This window comes from Carlito syrichta, unplaced genomic scaffold, assembly GCF_000164805.1.
Source record: "Carlito syrichta isolate Samal-C Ts95f unplaced genomic scaffold, Tarsius_syrichta-2.0.1 Scaffold304652, whole genome shotgun sequence".
NCBI lineage: Eukaryota > Metazoa > Chordata > Mammalia > Primates > Tarsiidae > Carlito > Carlito syrichta.
This window is the reverse complement of record NW_007248748.1, coordinates 20350-38311: the sequence shown is the minus strand read 5'-3', so window position 1 is coordinate 38311 and position 17962 is coordinate 20350. Positions and strand designations below refer to the sequence as shown.

The following is a 17962-nucleotide window of genomic DNA, read 5'->3' as shown; positions in this document are numbered from 1 at the left end:
GCATAACAAACAGAAGTCAGTTTGTTAGGTAGGTGGAGAGTTCCTGGTCTTCGATAGAAAATCAGTCCCAGTTGGTTTCAAAACACAGACTGGCTGCCACCACATGAGGCTCAGGAATGACCATCCAGCAGGCAGCCTGGGTCTGCCTCGGAAGCAGGCCAATAGCTTGCTCATCTTCTGGGGTCAGGTGGGCTGCCAGGTGTGAGACTGTTTGTGCTCCTGGGTTGTGCAGAAAAGAAAGACTAATACGTATAGAAGTTGGGCTCCCCGCCCAGCAGGTCCAGCACAAATAGGCACAGCCTCTGGTTTGCAGTACACGTGCATCCCGTCACACCCAGCATGCATGGCCCTGGAATTTGCAGCCAAGTGTTTTTACCCAATACCTAGTCACATGGTCTAGGAGGAAGCTGCTGTGTTTTCCAGAATGATCATGTCATGCCTCAGGGGCAAATGTACCTTCAGCCCTGGGGATGTTAGAGCAGGCAAGTCCCAGCCATTGAGGGGCCCAGCCACTAATTGGCAGGCTTGGGTGCCCTGTGATGTGTGTGGTGAGAGGGTGCCAGGCGCCACGGGGCGGGGGTGTAGATGATGTCCAAGGAGGGTTGGTCACGCAGGGCAGACAGGCAGCTGCAGAGGCTGGGTGGGATGTTCTGCTTCCCTGCTGTGTGGGTGCCATATCTGCTAATGACTGCTATCTCCTCTCCGCAGTGACATGAAGTCTGAAAAGAGACCCCCCTCACCCGATGTGATCGTGCTGTCTGACAATGAGCAGCCCTCGAGCCCTCGAGTGAACGGGCTGACTCCGGCGGCCTTGAAGGAGACCAGCACTGAGGCCCTCATGGTGAGCTGCATGATGGTGCTGCTGGTGGAGCCCAGCAGTGTCCTTAAGTGGAGCTGGTGACAATGGAGCCTCCATCCCCTGCCAAGGACAGCCCCCCTCAACCCTGGTTCTCTCATTCTTGCAGAAAAGTAGTCCTGAAGAACGAGAAAGAATGATCAAGCAACTGAAAGAAGAGTTGCGATTAGAGGAAGCAAAACTTGTTTTGTTGAAAAAGTTGCGGCAGAGTCAAATACAAAAGGAAACCACCGCCCAGAAGGTGTGTGCGCATCTCTCCTCCCCTTTGGCCAGTGGGACTGGTCAGCCCCTGTTCTTACTTGGTCGCCCACCCTCCTTGGTGCCTGGGGCTGGAAGAGGCAAGAGGTCAGAAAGGACTCCCTTGGCGGGGCGGGGGGGGGGCGTGGGACGTTCCTTTTTTAGCTCTCACCTTAGTGAATCAGAAAGTACTTGCATCCTGGGCAGCAAGGGCTGGTGGCTGCTTGAGGATGGGCAGGAGGAGACCTTCCCTGCTCTGACTTGGGTTTGTGTTTGAATCGCCACTGCCCACTTGGTTAGCAGATGGTTGGTCAGAGCCTGCCTGTTTCTTTTTTCTGTTTCCCTGTCAATTGTTGAAGACTCAATGAAGGGCAGCAGGTCTGTTACTTTCCTTTCTCTAGTGGAATATGCGGCTTTAAAAAGTAGGTTTTCTAGCCAGATATGGTAGCTTACCCCTGTAATCCCAGCACTTTGGGAGGCAGAGGCAAGAGGATTGCCTGAGCCCAGGGGATTAAGACCAGCCTGGGCAACATGGTGAGACTTTGTCTCTACAATTAAAAAAAAAAAAAAGCCAGTTGTGGTGGCATGTGCCTGTTTTAGCTACTTGGAAGACTGAGGTGGAAGGATCACCTGAGCCCAGCAGGTCAAGGCTATGGTGGCTGTAAGTGTGACACTATACTCCAGCCTGGGCACACAGTGAGACTCTGACTTTAAAAAAAAAAATGTTCTCAGCCAGGCATGGTGGCCAGGGATTACATGCACGCCTGTAATCCCAGCACTCTGGGAGGCCAAAGCAGGAGGATTGCTTGAACCCAGGAGTTCAAGACCAGCCTGGGCAACATAGTGAGACCTCATCTCTTAACCCCCCCCCCCCCCAAATTAGCCAAGTGTTGTGGTATGTGCCTGTAGTCCGGGCCACTTGGGAGACTAAGGTAGAAGGATTACCTGAGCTGAGGAGGTGGTGAGTGATGATTGTGCCACTTCATTCTAGCATGAACGACAGAGTAAGACCTTGACTCCAAAAAAAAATACGTTTTCTCACCAAGATTGATTTTGACCTTTCCAGGCCCTGGGTCCTTTGCCTCAACTGCTGCCTCCACTGTCAGCTGTTCCTCCCCTAGAGGGTCAAATGAGCACCCCAGCTCTGTGTGGGCTGCTGGAAACTCTCCTAGGCCCACGTAGAATATGCCAACTCCTGCTGCAGACAGAGTTGCTTTCAGGCTGAAAGCAGAACCTTCAAGGAGGTTCTGCACATGTCAGTCCTCTGTTGGGATATGTGCTGGTGCCTCCTTCTGGGGGATAAAGGCAGGCAGCCCCTCATCTTCCTCTGTCCTGTTCTCTTGCAGCCCACAGGCTCCACAGGGAGCACTGTGACCACCCCTCCCCCGCTTGTGCGGGGCACCCAGAACATTCCTGCCGGCAAGCCATCGCTCCAGGTCAGTGTCCCTTTTGTGTTTCTTCTGCACTGCTGCTGGTTGCAGTCAGGAGCAGGCCCATCAAGCTCCCGAGTGGCCCTGGTCCGTGACTGCCTGTTCCTTCCAAAGAGGCTGGAGTGAGGCCTTCCAGCTGACAGCCCTGAGGAAGAAGCATTCCCCAAACTGCATGTCCCAAATTAGGCTACTTGTGAAATCATGGCCAACAGAGGAAGGACCTCTAGTGACTGTCCCTAGGAGGATTGGAACGAGTACTGGAAGTCTGGGCTGCCTTCATGTTAACTTTCTTGGGGATGGTCAGGGCGTTCTGCAGCCTTTTGCGGCCCAGGTCTGGTGAAGTTCCCTCCCAGCACGGCTCGTGCCCTCCTTTGCCTGCAGGACGCCTCTGAGGTGGGGGCAGAGGCCTAGAAGGGACCCCTGTCCTCTCCTTTCAGACAGGCCCGAACCCTGACCCATCCCAATGGCCACATGCTCTCCTGGCTTAGCTGCTCTCCTGCCTGGGCAGGGCTGGTATCTCGTGGCACTTAGCGGGACTCAATCCTGAGTGAGCCCAGGCTTACACAGCTCTAGTTGGTGTTCATTGCTTTTCTGAGTGTAGATAAGTTGACATCTTAGCCGGTGTTTTTTAACTTCTCTGCTACCTTTCTTTTAAAACCACTATGTGCTTTTACAAAAGCAGCAGATCTATTTGTTTTTTAAAAGAAAAAAAGCCCATGTAAAACTGTGTGTTGGTGTCATTGGCAGACCTCTTCAACTCGAATGCCTGGCAGTGTCATCCCCCCACCCCTTGTCCGAGGCGGGCAGCAGGTGTCCTCGAAGCTGGGGCCACAGGCAAGCTCGCAGGTCGTCATGCCCCCACTTGTCAGGGGTGCCCAGGTGAGTGAAGTCATGTGTGCTGGGGGGCCTTGGCATCCCAGCAACCACTCACTCTTCAAGAAGGACCCTTCCTGGTCTTTGATGCTGAGGCATCTTCTCTTTGCCTCTCTCTGTTGTTCTTCTCAGTGGGATTTCTTGTCTCCCTACCCTGACAGCAAATCCACAACATCAGACAACATTCCAGCACGGGGCCGCCGCCTCTCCTCCTGGCCCCCCGGGCGTCTGTGCCCAGTGTGCAAATTCAGGGACAGAGAATCATCCAGCAGGGTCTCATTCGTGTTGCCAATGTCCCCAACACCAGTCTGCTCGTCAACATCCCGCAGGTGAGAGGCTTCACTTGGGGGCAGGGGGGTGTGCTTCCCCAGCCATGTCTCCCAGGGCAGACAGAGGCTTGGACTCTAGCTCCTCTACACTGTGGGGGTGTGAAGGAGGTCATGGGCATATCTGCCGCCCAGTACAGGGGAGCTGCTGGACTAAGGGCGGGGTCTGCTCACAGGCTCCATGTGGGGGAGGCAGCACATGTTTGGGAGTTGGTGAGGCAAGCAGTGGGCCTGGAGACAGTGTAGGGGCGGGCACCTCCTGACCTCCCTGCCACGGCTTCCGCTGCCTCCCCTGCATGGCACTTAAAGAGGACGCGTCTGCAGATGTCCTTATGGCACCAGGCATGTCTATTCTTAGCTGCATGTCCCTTCACCTCTATCCAAAGCCTCTAAGGGGAAGGATCTGTCCCCGCCCCGGGAAGTAGGATGGGGAGAGCAGGACCCAGGGGCGGGCAGGCTGGAAGCAAGAACCTCAGCTGACAGATTAAATTACTGGGTCTGCAGGGGCTTTTGCTGACGGATGCGTTCGCTCTTTCTTCCTCCTTTGGCGCAGTTTCTTCTTTCCCGCCTTCCTCAGACAAGAGCAGGGATCTGGGCACGTCCCTGCCTTCTTTAAGGTCAGGTTTGAGTGCAGAGATGATGGCCAGCCCTGCCCCCTGAGTGCCATTACATGTTTGCAAGTTGTTGGGTATATCTATTTTCTGGGAATGGGGGTGCACAGCTCTTGTCAGGTTTACAGAGGGGCCCTTAGTCCCAGAAAGTTGAGGGCACTGCCGTGGCCAGTTGTAGGTTCTGGGGAGAGCACTCACAGTTGTGGCGGTCGTAGTGTGGAGACAGTCAAGGGCCTGCTGTTGGGATCCAGACAGGACTGGAGCAGCAAGGGTCAGCAAAGGATGGGGGGCCCGAGGTTGACCCAGAAGCTGCTTTCCCTGTAGCCGCCAATAAGGACTCAGGCTGACTCAAGGATTCATGTCCCAGATGACACTGCAGCAAGGCTGCTGTGAGAGGACAGTGGCACCCTGCTGGGTGGGATGGTGATCACTGGAACATGGCGATGGCCTCATGGATACCAGAGCACAGCAAGCTATGAATGTTAAATGTGCATGGTGTGTTGGGTACTGTTAAGCCCCAGTGAATGTGTCTAGATTACCAGCCATCTCCTAGGACCCCAACTCCGGAAGCCTGTGAGTGGCAGGTAGCTGTGATGGCACTTGTAAGGACTTGCCAGCACAACCAGTGTGGACCTCGGGCCCCAGGTGCACGGGGAGGGCCTGCCTTTGTGGGTGAACTGAGCGCCCTGACTGGGTTGTTGTCTATCCAAAGCCCACCCCAGCGTCGCTGAAAGGGACAACAACCACTTCCGCTCAGGCCAACTCCACCCCCACCAGCGTGGCCTCTGTGGTCACCTCTGTTGAGTCGCCAGTCAGCCGGCAGGCAGCCGCCAAGCTTGCGCTGCGCAAGCAGCTGGAGAAGACGCTGCTTGAGATCCCCCCTCCCAAGCCCCCCGCCCCAGAGATGAACTTCCTGCCCAGTGCGGCCAACAACGAGTTCATCTACCTGGTAGGCCTGGAGGAGGTGGTGCAGAACCTACTGGAGACGCAAGGTGAGTGGGCCTGGGTGGGGTCAGGCCGTTGGCGTCTCTTGGCTCCATGGCTTCTGTCATGTGGGTTCTTGTCAGCAAACAGGATGCTGGAACACATGCTGGGTACCCAGGTCTGAAGTGGTTGGGCAATGTCGGGATACCTGCTGGTCATCAGTTCTTCAGTGACGTGTGGATGTTGTCCTCCTCCCGTTGGGGCCTCTAAGAGCCGGGCCCCTAGTGACACATGGTCCAGGGGGCAGGCAGCAGAGGCCGTGTGACGTTGATTTGCGGTGGGGCAGGCAGGGGTGAGGTTGAACATGTGAGAGGCTGACAGGCCTGGCCTCCCGAGGGCTCTTGGATGAATATAGGGTTATCACACACAGGCAGAACTTTCCATAACCTCCAAGGAGGGGCAGGGATGTCCCTGCCTGGGCCAGGCTTACGTCTTCACCCTCTCTGGGGGCAGTGTAGAAGGTACACCTGTGTCCTGGGAGATTTTAGGAGTAAAAGAGCATCTGCAGAGTAGTGGTCAAAAACAGTGCCGGGCCTGTAATCCCAGCGCTTTGGGAGGCCAAGGTGAGTGGATTGCCTGAGCCCGTGGGTTTGAGACCCGCCTGAGCTACTTGGCAAGACCTCATCTCTACAATAAATCAAAAAATCAGCCGGGCGTGGTAGCGCATGCCTGTAGTTCCAGCTACTTGGAAGGCTGAGGTGGAAGGATCGCCGGAGCCCAGCAGGTCGAGGCTACAGTGACTGGGAGCGGCCACTGCACTCCAGTCTGGGTGACAGAGTGAGACTCTAACTCAAAAAAAAAAAACAAAAACAACAGTACCGGGGCTGCATGGAGGCAGGTGGTTCTGTCAGCCCCCAGGAAGCCCCTGCTCCCCAGGTTCTGCCCTGAGGTTGAGCTGGTGGTAACAGGAGCAGGCAGCGAGCCTGAGCCCTTTCCTCGCTGATCATGTCACAATGTGACTGGCCCAGGGCAGCGGATGGCCCTGGTGGGCCTCAGAGTCCTTCACACACAGACTTGGGAGGCAAGGATGTGGATGTGTGCAGAGAAGCATCTTCCCCCTGTCCAGGATGCAGAGAGGAGCTGTGGGCCCATCTCAGGGTGCTGGAGGGTGTCTTCCCCACTGCTTCCAAGTCCTTCAGAGGTACCTCTCTGAGCTCCCCAATGGTTGTGCCCAGGACCCTCCATGCCATTCAGCCACCTCAGATTTACATGTAGCTCCTGCCTAACTCTCCAACATAGGACCATCCAAGGACAGACTGTGCAGCCCACCCTGAGGGGCAGCATGGAAGATCACAGCCTCTACCTCTCAGGCTGTGGGAGGAGGGGGGTTGCACCTATGGAGAGGTGAGGGCTTTGACACAGCCTGGCTTGTGTCTGGACACTTTGGCATCTCCTTTGCAACAAGATGATGTTGGCAAAAGATCTGCCATGGGGCCCCTTCGCCTCCCACCCCCATATGCCCTGCATGGGTGTCTGCTCTCCCAGACCAGCCCACCTCAGTCGTTTCCTTATCAGGTCAGTCTTCTGCTGCCAAGAACAGGACCTAACTGGGAGGAGGCTATGAGCCTCCCAAAAGGTGTTCCCCGGCACTTCCCAGGGAGGAGCCCCCAGGCAGGGCAGGGCCTCATCCCAGTGCCCGGGCCCTGCTGCTCACACCTGCTCACACCAGGTGCCTCACCCTCCTGGGGGTTGGACGTGTACAGGAGGATGTGCTGCTATCACCGGAGTGTGTGAGCAGCAGGTGGGGCCTGGAGCTGGACCCTGAGCATGGGTGGCCTGGACAAGTGACATCTGCCTGCCTGGTGAGATGGGACCCACCCATTATGACTCGGGGCTGCAAGTGGGAGAGGGAAGGCTGAGGGTCTCGACAGCCTTCTCCACTGTCCTCTAGTCTTTTGCTACTGTCTGTAATGACCAAAAGCAGTTAGAGCCCCTGAATGCTTAACTCAAAAGGTTGAAACGAAGTGTGTACGGCATGTTCACCCTGTGCCTGTGCAGATGCTCTGCAGGTATTTCCCATGACCCCAAGGCTGGCTGAGGAGACATTTGTTCTGTCCCCCAGATAAAGGGACCAAGGCCCATTGCACCTGTAGCCTGCTGCTCAGCCTGGGTGCCTTGTTTCTGTGACCAAGCAGTGGGTATTGTCCCAGGGTATGAGTCCTGTTCTGCCACTGACCGACTGTGTGATTCATTTATTGCTTGGTCTTTCTCATCCCGTTTCCTCCCTGGGACTGGGATGGCTGGGGGTGCCCACTAAGAAGAGTGTATCAAACACCTTAACACCCACGAGGTGCTTGCTGAGTGACCATCGTCCTTGTTAACTCGTTTGCTATTGAGTGCCCATCATGGTGAGGCAGGGCCTGGTGTGGTCCCAGCTTCCTCCTCAGTGGTCTCATGCCCTATTGTGAGTGGGGATGGGAGAAGCTGACTTGATAGCGAGGCTGCCCAGCCCACAGTGCTTTCCAAAGCTTGTCCAGCGCCGTATCCGCACACTGCACTCAGGGCCTAATACATGCTTGCAGAATGGACTTAGGCTCAGGTGGTGCCAGTCCATTGGGGGGGCCCGGGAGGGCCCAGACTTGTGTCCTGTCCTTTTCTAAGTGAGTCACCCACGTGTCTCCTTGCAGCAGGCAGGATGGCGGCCTCCGTCGCGCTGTCCCGGGAGCCCTACATGTGTGCACAGTGCAAGACGGACTTCACTTGCCGCTGGCGGGAGGAGAAGGGCGGCGCCATCATGTGCGAGACCTGCATGACGACCAACCAGAAGAAGGCGCTCAAGGTGGAACACACTAGCCGGCTGAAGGCCGCCTTCGTAAAGGCGCTGCAGCAGGAGCAGGAGATCGAGCAACGGCTCCTGCAGCAGGGTGCGGCCCCCACACAGGCCAAGGCTGATGCCACCGCTGCCTCGCACCCGGCACTAAAGCAGGTGAGTGACCTGTCTCCTCAGTGGCATGCTGTCCCCAGAAGGCAGGATGTTCCGATGTGCTGTCCCCACCCGGCACTTGTCTGCCTGATTGTTAACTGCGTGTCTAAATTGCACTTAATGGTGGCGTTGGGCAGCGAAAACACTAATTTGCAGTTTCTTTAGATCTCATAGCTTTCGCTCACAGTGTGCCGGCTGACAGCCCCCTTGTCTGAAAGGACCTTTCTGAAAACCACATTGAGATGCCAAAGGGGCGTTTGGAAGAAATGTTCTAGCTATATTAAGGAGAGGAGCAAGGGGGAAATCAAGATTTTTGTTCTCATTTTTTAATTTTCATGCTTCTCCTTCCTACTCCATAGACCCGAAGCTCGCTTTTGGCAATTTGTGTTTCCTTGGAAGTTGTTTGTGATTCACTAAACACATTTTCTCAAGATCCCCACGTGGCGGCTAAAGCCCTTGGGGGACGGGACTGTCCTGTGGGGCTCACCTTCGCATCACCCTGGCCAGCAGTGGATGGCGCTGACCTCAATTTCAACCCCGTTTGTGTAGGTCATAAAACCCCGGCGTAAGTTGGCGTTTCGCTCAGGAGAGGCTCGCGACTGGAGTAACGGGGCTGTGCTACAGGTCAGAACCGCGGCGGGCCTGGGAGCCTCCGCCCCCACCGCAGCCCGTGGCCACGTCAGTCGCCGACTGTCACGCTGCCTGCGTCTGTCTATCTCTCAGTTTCTCTCTCTTCCCCATCCCTCTGTCTCCTGATTTTGGACTTTAGGGACCCTGTGTGGGTGGGAAGAGGTCAGCCAGAGCAAGGAGAGGCTGTGCTGAGCGTCTTGCCTGCTGCCTACGCTTCCCCATCTGAGCTGTCACCCCCTTTCTCTGCTGCAGGCTTCCAGCCAGCTGTCCCGAGGTTCGGCCACAACACCCCGAGGTGTCCTGCACACATTCAGCCAGTCGCCCAAACTGCAGAACGCGGCCTCAGCCACGGCCCTGGTCAGCAGGACTGGCAGACATTCAGAGAGAGCCGTGAACACCGGCAAGGGCAGCGCAGCCTCCAGCTGGAAGAAGACTCAGCTGAGTGCAGGTGGGCAGTGGCTTGCTGGGCAGGTCCAGTCCCTCTGACTTCAAACAGAGATGTGCTTGCACACTGGTCACGAAAGACCCATGCCCCAGACCCGCTTCCTGAGAACAGCTACCTCTGAACCTTTGGTTTCCTCTCCTGCTCCCCAGCCAGGATGCCCTGAATAAGCGACAGCCCTGAAGAGATGATGACCATCCTTCACACAGAGGCAGACCTGCTTTGGGGGGTGCTCCCCCACCAGCCATCCAAGTAGCTGGAACCACAGGCATGTGCCACCATGCCTGGCTAGTTTTTTTTCTTTCTTTATTGTAGAGACAAGGTCTTGACAAGTTGCCCAGTCTGGTCTAGAAGCTCTGGGTTCAGGCAGTCCTATTGCCTCTGCCCCTCAAAGTGCTGGGATAACAGGCATGAGCCACCATACTCAGCCAACATCTGTTTTTCTTTCATCATGCCATCCGTGGGGTGGTCACTTCATTTATTGTTCACCTAGACTGTATCCTCATTCCCTTTCCGCCTATTCTCTGTTTTGGACACACCAAGTGCTGCAAAGTACAAAACAGAAAGAGCAAGGTGTGGGGGATACCCTGGCATGGGCCAGGCTTTAACAGAGGTGACAACATTTGAAGAAAAAGTGGGAGGTGAAGATCCTCAAGTGCCCTCTTTCAGTCAGCCACAGCCCCACTGTCCCTGGCATTGTCCCTAAGGCTACACGTCCTAGTTGTTTTCTTACATGCATGCTAACATTAGGACAAAAGTTATATGTTTCTTGTGTCCACCAAAAGTTAGAAAATGAAAGGCAGGCAGGTAAGGTACGCTCTTGACTACAGAAGCAAAGCATCCCCCTAAGTTCCCTGTAGCCTGAGCCACTATAGGAAGGAGAGGCGCCGTCATAAGATGGAACCCAGTCAGAACTTGGGAAACCTAGAGGCTGCTGTGCCTGCACTGCCCTGAATTAGGGACATGGCCATGGGCAGCCTCAGTAGGCACCATCCACAGAGGAATCTGTGCAGCCTAGAGAGTAGAGTGTGTTTGTAATTAGACCAGCCAGATGTGCTTTCTGCCTAACAGTCTTAAGGAACAACTAGGAACTTACAAGCTGGTTGGAAATGACTTTTGTGGGACACTTGAAAGTATATGAAATAAGTAGAAAAAGTCAAAATGATACTCCATGAGTATATGCTTGTGGACAGGGGTGGAGGCCATCTGGAGACTATGTGTTTAAGGATAAAGTTTAAAAAGGATTCCGAAGCCATCAGAAGTTGCAGTGTCCAGTGGTGGGATTAGAGGGAAGGCTGTTTGTTTAAAGCACCATTTCCCAGAGGATTATGGAGGTTTGAACTGACTGCTAGGCGAGCTTAGTCACCAGGCTTCCAGAGCGCTGACCTCTAGCACGGGAAGACTCCTAAGAGCATCAGACCTAGGCCTGCCTTCTTCACAAAATGTATTTTATCCCCACTGCAAACATTCTTAGAGCAGCACAAAGTCTGTGGGGGTCTGAGGCAGTCCTTTCCCCTAACCAAAAACTCTATGTATGCTGGGGACGCTCCATTATTTTCCAGTTATAATAGTGAGTGATACTTGTTCATTGTGGAAATTTAGAAAATACAGAAAGGAAAGATCATAACAGTAGCCCATATTATCTCCCCCAGGAGAATGAATACTAGGGGGATTTTTCCCCAGTATCTCCTCTTCACTTGAGGGTCATGTGTGTCTCACAAAGGACTGCTCTGTGTTTGCCAGTCTGTGTCCCTCTCCTGTGTCAGCAAGAGTGCCTTGTGTATGTGTAAGCGGTTCTCAAGGGTAGGGTTGTTCTGGATGACTTTGTGGTATCCATCCCACTTCCTGCCTCGTCGCACACATTTGTGGTTTTCGCCTGTCTGAGCATCATGTGGTCAGCACCTTGGTTTCTTTAGCGCACAAGTGTCTGACTGCCCCACATGTGGGATTATCCAACAGAGCCTGAGAACGCTCTAAAGGAGACTGGATTGTTTCTTAAATCTCTTCAGCTCTGGGATCTGGGATTTGAGCTTGATGATGGTGGCGTACTGTCCGTGGGTTTGCAACTCCTCGCGGGTCTTTAGCACATGTTGCGGTGGGGGTCTAGGCAGTTACGGCTGGCTCCTCCAGGGGTCCCTGCCTGACTGGCCTGTTGTGGCCTGTCACTCTATTCTCTTGCAGGCGGGACCCTGACGTTTGTCAGCCCGAGCCTGGCAGTACACAAGACCTCCTCGGCAGTGGACCGCCAACGAGAGTACCTCCTCGACATGATCCCGCCACGCTCCATCCCCCAGTCAGCCACGTGGAAATAGTGCGAGCCAGGCCCCGCGGAGGACGGGTTCCCTCCTCCCCCACCCAGCCCCCGTCTGGGAGGACACACTGCACCCTCCTCCGCTGGCCCAGGAGGACACCGTGCTTGCCCTGAGAGTGAGCACCAGCCACACGGCAGAGGCGAGACCTCGATTCGATTCTTGCCTGCAGTCTCGACATGGCTGGGGGGCTGGAGCTGCCACCCAGGAGAACAAGGGTCATGACTGGGGACCTTTCCCGTGGGCTTTCTTCCTTTCTCTCTTTGCCTTTAGTTTGCCCAACACCAGCAGAAAAGTGGACCTTGGGGGTGGATTCTCCTGGCCTGCTCGTTCGGCCCTTGCTGGGTGGGTGGCTCACCCTGGACACTGTGACATGCTTGGGCGAGACCAGCGCCTGGGGGACTCTGAACTGAGTGGGCATTTCATTTCGTTTTGCTTTTCCCTGTCTTAGGCTCCCGGTCTTTTGCCTTCCATGGCAATCTATAGGTTGAATTTTTTTTAATCACCTCATGATGATGGAGTTAAAAGTAAACTGTGCAGACCCTGGGGTCCCTGTCGTGCGCTGTGTTGTCCCACTGGCCCGGTGCCTGGAGGGTGGGCTGCCAACAGTGCCATGGCCCCCAGCAGGGACGACTGGCTCACCCCAGTGATGGACAGATGAACATGGGGATGGCCAGCACAGCCCTTGCTCCAACCCAAAGCCTCTGTTGCTGCTCGTTCCGGAGACCCTGGATCTCTAACTCTCAGCAGAAAAATAGACTGACAGCTAGACCCAGCTAGAGAGCCAGGGTTCCCGGAGTTGCGCTGCCCTTGGAGGAAGGAGAATCGAGCAACGCCAGAAGCCTGAGCAGAAAGTTGGAGGGAGGATGGTTTGGGGGGTTTTTTGCTGTTGTGGTTTTTTTATTAAATTTTTCCTTTCCTTTTTCTATTCATTTTGATGGACACCATCTTATGCCACCCTGGCCTCACTCCTGATGGGTGAGCACGCACAGGTGTGTCCGGGTCGGGAGGCGCCGTCCAGGTGCAGGCCAGCTGCTCCCCAGACTCCAAGATGTCCGTTTGGGTCTAGCTAGAACCTTTCCTTAAAGCTGGGGGTTGCTGTCAGGGTTCACGTTCAGACCTTTTTTTTTTTTTAACCCCCCTTTAGAGTCTACAGAAATATTTTTTAAAGGATCAGGTCTGCTTTTAGTTTTATTTTTGTTTCTTTCCCCTCCTGCTCTTAAAAACCAGTTTCATGAGGAAAGGCAGCAGCTGTTCTTCCGTGTGTGCCGCACACTGGGCGGCTCTGTGCCAGTGCGGGCAGCTTGTGTTCACATGCACGCGTGTCTCTGCAGCCACAGGGTCCACCGGCCCCATCAGCGCCAGCCCTGGTTTTCCTGTCAACACAGTTAGGAACTTTAATTTAAAATTCTTTTGTAGGGCCGCCTCCTTCAAACACAACTGCTGCGACATTCTAATAAAGGCTCATTTAACCCCCATGCTCCTGGTGTGTGAATATCATCAGTCTTTAGAAAACATTTTTGACATGCAGTAGATCTAGTTTTGGAAAACATTTTCTAATTTTTGTTGTGCAAAACCCCAGATTTCTCACTGATTTTTGTTTTGAGTGCATAACTTAGTTGGGCTGAAGAAGGGGAGGGTGGGGAAGGGTGACTTTCATTCCAAGATCCAGGGATTTGGGGAAAAGGAAGGAAATTTATGTTTTCTTTTTTTTTGGGCAGTGGGGGAAGGGAGGGTGTGTTTTTACACCAAAAAATCTTAAGAGTATGCAAGCGTTTCTATTCCTCGCATTTTTCTGTGTGCCTGGCAAATAAATACCTGTCTTATACGACCCTGAACTGTTAGCCCTCTCTGTTCCATGATGTTAGGCCAGATCTTACAACTCCTCCCAGGACCGCCTGGGCTGGCTTCTTCCAGTTCAGAGCCCTTCCCGGGCTGAACAAACCTCAGCTCTATGCAGTGACTTGGGGGTCAGGCATCCAGGCCAGAGTCCCCTCTGCCTGCCCCAGCTTGGGTCGACTGGGTCTATGATTAGAGGACCTGATCTGAGCTGTCCCCAGCCCGGCTCCTGGCCTCTCAGCCTGACCAGGACTCTTCCTCCAGGGCCTGTGGTCGTTGACCAGGCCTTGTGAGTTCAGTACTGGCTGCTGTCCCTTGAAAGGGACAGAAACGTCCCAGAGAGCATTCCCTTCAGGGAGGACGCATATACTGTGATGTAAACATAGCTTTTTTTTTTTTTTTTAATTTAAAGGGGCAAGGATGTAAGATGCCTTAATCTTTATTTCTGCTGTCTGGAAAGTCCGACCTGACTTTTCCTTTAGTTCCCGCTTCGCCATATAACTTCTATGATAAGCCCCAAGTGGGTGGTTCCGTGATGACGTTTACGATGTTGAGGGGACAGCACTAAGTACCTCTCTGGGTGTGGGTTTGTAAACACCAGGAGAGGATATCTAGTGACGTGAAGGGGGCTCTACCAGCAGCACAGCACACCCTCAAATGCAATGTGCAGGGGTCCCCAAGAGCCCTGCTGGGATCTGGTTCCTATGAGCTATAAGCCTGTGGGGTCCCCCAGCCCCAAACAGTGACGACTGTAACTTATCTATGACACAAGCCCCCAGTGGCATCTGGAAACTTCCCACTGTCAGCTGTTCTGTGGACGGGTGGGAGGACTTCAGAGCTCACTCCTCACCCTGTTCTAGTGGATGGAATGGATTTGAATCAGCCAGGTGCACATGGGCACAAGCACATGTGTCCCTTTGGAGCCGTCACAGCTCTGGCCATCCTGACCTCGTTCCAGGGATTTCAGTCGCCCTTCTTCTGGGGTTGGGGCCCACATCTGGCACCTTGAGCCTTAGGTCCTGACTACTCCCAAGACCTTGGTGAAGCAAACGCCCATCCCAGGGCAGAGGGAACAAGGCCACCCGGCACCACCCGCCATACCCATGGTTCCCTCTCCACTGGACAGAGAGACATGGGGTGAGTTTTCTACACACACATTCTTATCACAGGAGTGTCCATGACAGGAAGGATGGTCCTTGCTCTGCCACAGGGTCTCTGATGCGGAGTTACGCTACAAGTGACGTCAGCCTAAAGAACTTGGACTGAGTTTCTTCAAAAGGACAACAGGCCATTTTATAATCCTTAACAAGGTGTAATAGATGGTTACACTAATACAGGGTATTTGAGGGGGCTCTGAGGGCAGGGAAGGTTGTCACTTGTATTTATTGTGACTCTAAATCTTTGATAATAAATGTAAAAAAAAAAAGTTGCCACCAGACCAGAATAGAAATCCAATAAATTAAGAGGCTGGAAACATGGCTTTACATTGTATCATGAGGAAGTTTTAGACTCTGAAGGACAATAAAGAAATGGACCATGTGTTGACTGGAGTTTTCTTTCACCCTCTGGGCCCTGGTTTCCCTGTAATGTCTCCTCCTGGCTTTGAGGCAGCTTGGAGGGAAAGTGGTGGGTGGCCCTTTATTAGTGGGAGAAGCAAAGGATGGAATGGGTGCACCTACCTCCTGGACTTTGTTAAGACTTCACTTCCACCAGGATGTATTATAGGACTCTAATTCCGTTGAGACCTGGTCTTTGTGGCCAGCTTACCCCAGGGCCAGGGGAGTGGGTGAGAATCCCAGTGGGCGTTGCCCTCAGCCTTCACACCAGAGTGGCAGGTTTTCCTGGAGCAATTTCCAGTCTTGGCAACCCAATAAGTGTCTTTGCTGTTGGATGTGGCCTGTAGGTGTGCTGTTCTAAGCACAGATGGAAGGCCAAGCACAGTGGCTCAGTCCTGTAATCCCAGCCCTTTGGAAGGCCAAGGCAGAAGGATTGCTGAGTCCAGGAGTTTGAGAACCACTTGGGCAACATGGCAAGATCTTGTCTTTACAAAAAAATAAAACTAGCCAGACGTGATGGGATCGCCTGAGCCCCACGGATCGATGTTGCAGTAGCCCTGCGCTCCAGTCTGGGTGACAGAGACCCCAATTCCAAAAATAAAAATAACATTTGCTGGGTATGGTGGCTCATGCCCATCATCCCAGCACTTTGGGAGGCTGAGGTGAGAGGATTGCCTGAGCCCACAGGTTCAAGGCCAGCCTGGGCAACTTGGCAAGACCTCATCTCTACAATACAAAAAGCCGGGTGTGGTGGTGCGTGACTGTAGTTCCAGCTACTCGGAAGGCTGAGACAGAAGAATCACCTGAGCCCAGCAGGTCGAGGCTGTGGTAGCTGTGAGCATGCCACTACACTCCAGCCTGGGCAACAGAGTGAGAGACTCCAACTCAAAAAAAAAAAAATTCAAGCACAGATGGAGCCACCTGGCTGACTCTGAAATGAACAATTTCCCAGTGGAAATTTGTTTTCAGATATTGATGGTTTCAGTTTTTATTCTGGTGGGACCTGTGATCACTTTGGTGAATTCCAGTGTGCACAATATGACCCTGTTTTCCTAGGTGCTTTTGTGTCTTGTCTTCAAGGCAGCCCTGTCTCTGGCCTGGGGACCCCACAGGCTGCCATGTGTCTGGTCCCAGCAAGGCACAGAGCTGATAGGGAACAGCACAATTTGAAGCCAGCCCCGCCCTACCCCTAACACACCCAGACTTGAGTTCCAGGCCCCAAAACTGGCCATGAGAAGCATTCTAATGGCATTTCTTCTCGACTCGGCTCAGAGGACCCAGGATGGATCTGGGGGCCAGTCATGGGACATGGTCTCAGGCAACTTCTCCATCTGAGGAATGGGACACCGTCCTCATCCCTGAGACTGTCCTCTCTGAATTGAGCCACAGCACACACAGGCAGAGACCCTGGCCCCCCATCTGCTCCTAGGATTCATCTGTGGACAGAAGGCATGTGCCACCCTGGGCCCTAGAGTTCACAGCTCTAGGTGCAGTCTTCCAGCGATCCGTGCCCCCTCCCTGAGGATGGGCTCCTGCCCCCACTTGCCAGGTGCAGAGCTTGAGGCACGGCCCAAGGCAGAAGAGGCAGTCTTCTACTGTAAACCAGAGTGTGGTTTTCTACACAGTCCAGCCAGGACTGGAGGTTAGGCACTCCCCCTCTGTTACCCTCAGTTTCCTCATCTGCAAAATGAGGGGGACAGGGCCACAGCTTATTTGACCCCAGAGCACCAGGAAGCCACGGTGGGGCGGTGAGGGAGCAGGGGCTAGATGTTAGACTCCCCAAACCAAGCAGCTCCCTCAGGGACTGTGAGGCTGAGGGAGGTGGGCAGGATTAAGGTTCAGGGAAAGGTTTCCCATACACCTCACTTGACAGCCACTGTTACCAAACCCAGTAACCTCATCACAAGCAAAATAACCTCCGACCTCCTTCCCCCTCCCTTCCTTCCTCCCTTCCTGCTCAGCCAAGGAGTTACCCTGGCATTCCCCCAACGCGCCCGCAGTTCTTTCTGGGGAACACTTGAAACACTTCACCTTTGCATTTCAGGGCTCAGTTCAAATGTCGCAGCTTCAGAATCCCTCCTCTGACACCTCCTACCCCCACCTGGCATTCAGCACAACTTGTAGGATTTTATTCCCACACCATTCTTTCATGTTGCTTGACTTTTCACTTGCCTCCTTATTGAGGGCAGAGAGATGGGCCCGAGCCTCCTCGCTGACTTCCAGGGCCCAGCACAGGCGCTCAAGAAATGCATGAATACATGAATGAACACAGGATGGATTGAATCAGCTGGGACAGCTCACTCAAGCCGTCTCGACTCTCCTCCCTTACTCTTTCCTCGCCAAGGAGGGCTGCCACCCTCTCCATCCCACTGCAGCCGGATGTGGGTTCAAATCACAGCTGTCTCCAGGCAAGTGACATACGTGTGGGCCTGTTTCCTCATTGATAAACGCTGTTTACGTTGAGACAGGCGGCCCCCACCGCCCGCTCATCCTTAACCCCCGGGGAGGGGGATGCTTGACTCCAGGGGCTCCTCAGCCCGGCCTCCCCACTCACAGCACCATCACGACCCCGGGACCACAAAGCTGCTTCCAGTTTGCCCAAAGGTCTGGGTTCCCATCCTCCCAAATCCCTTCTGGGTCCTCGAGCGAGACCCTCATCGTGCCTGATTCTGAACTGGGGACCCGCACCTGCCTTGCCCCTGAGAGTGATCACTTGCCCCCTGTTCCGGAAAAGGGGGCCACCACTAGAGCCAGGTGCGAGGAAGAGCGATTTAATGCAGGTTCCAACGGGGAACCTGGCACCCGCGGCTGGCCGGGGAGGAACGACCCCCGCGCCCGTCCAAGCGCCAGCAGAACCTCCGGCAGCCGCCGCGTGACCCTCGCTCATTCCGCACAGGCGCGACGCTCCCGTCTCCTCCCGTCTCGCCCTCTCGGGGCCTTTGGTGG

The 17962-nt window shown here is 54.3% G+C and overlaps 2 protein-coding genes across 4 annotated transcripts in view; one reads left to right on the top strand and one right to left on the bottom strand.

Annotated features, from left to right (window-relative positions):
* Positions 1 to 11753, top strand: part of GATAD2A (GATA zinc finger domain containing 2A) — a 67386-nt gene extending 55633 nt beyond the window's left edge. The window contains exons 3-12 of one of the 3 annotated variants that reach the window (XM_008060564.2): positions 709 to 841; positions 966 to 1097; positions 2440 to 2529; positions 3271 to 3402; positions 3558 to 3725; positions 5046 to 5325; positions 7945 to 8243; positions 8790 to 8864; positions 9123 to 9318; positions 11494 to 11753. In XM_008060564.2, coding sequence (XP_008058755.1) covers positions 709 to 841; positions 966 to 1097; positions 2440 to 2529; positions 3271 to 3402; positions 3558 to 3725; positions 5046 to 5325; positions 7945 to 8243; positions 8790 to 8864; positions 9123 to 9318; positions 11494 to 11624 — 1636 coding nt within the window. In that variant the 3' untranslated portion in view covers positions 11625 to 11753. The remainder of the gene's footprint in view (positions 1 to 708; positions 842 to 965; positions 1098 to 2439; positions 2530 to 3270; positions 3403 to 3557; positions 3726 to 5045; positions 5326 to 7944; positions 8244 to 8789; positions 8865 to 9122; positions 9319 to 11493) is intronic. The other 2 variants (XM_021713651.1, XM_021713652.1) reach the window with 2 other exon arrangements.
* Positions 11754 to 17725: 5972 nt separating this feature from the next.
* Positions 17726 to 17962, bottom strand: part of TSSK6 (testis specific serine kinase 6) — a 1702-nt gene continuing 1465 nt past the window's right edge. Inside the window, exon 2 of the mRNA XM_021713650.1 lies at positions 17726 to 17736. Within this exon, the coding sequence (XP_021569325.1) occupies positions 17726 to 17736 (11 nt within the window). The remainder of the gene's footprint in view (positions 17737 to 17962) is intronic.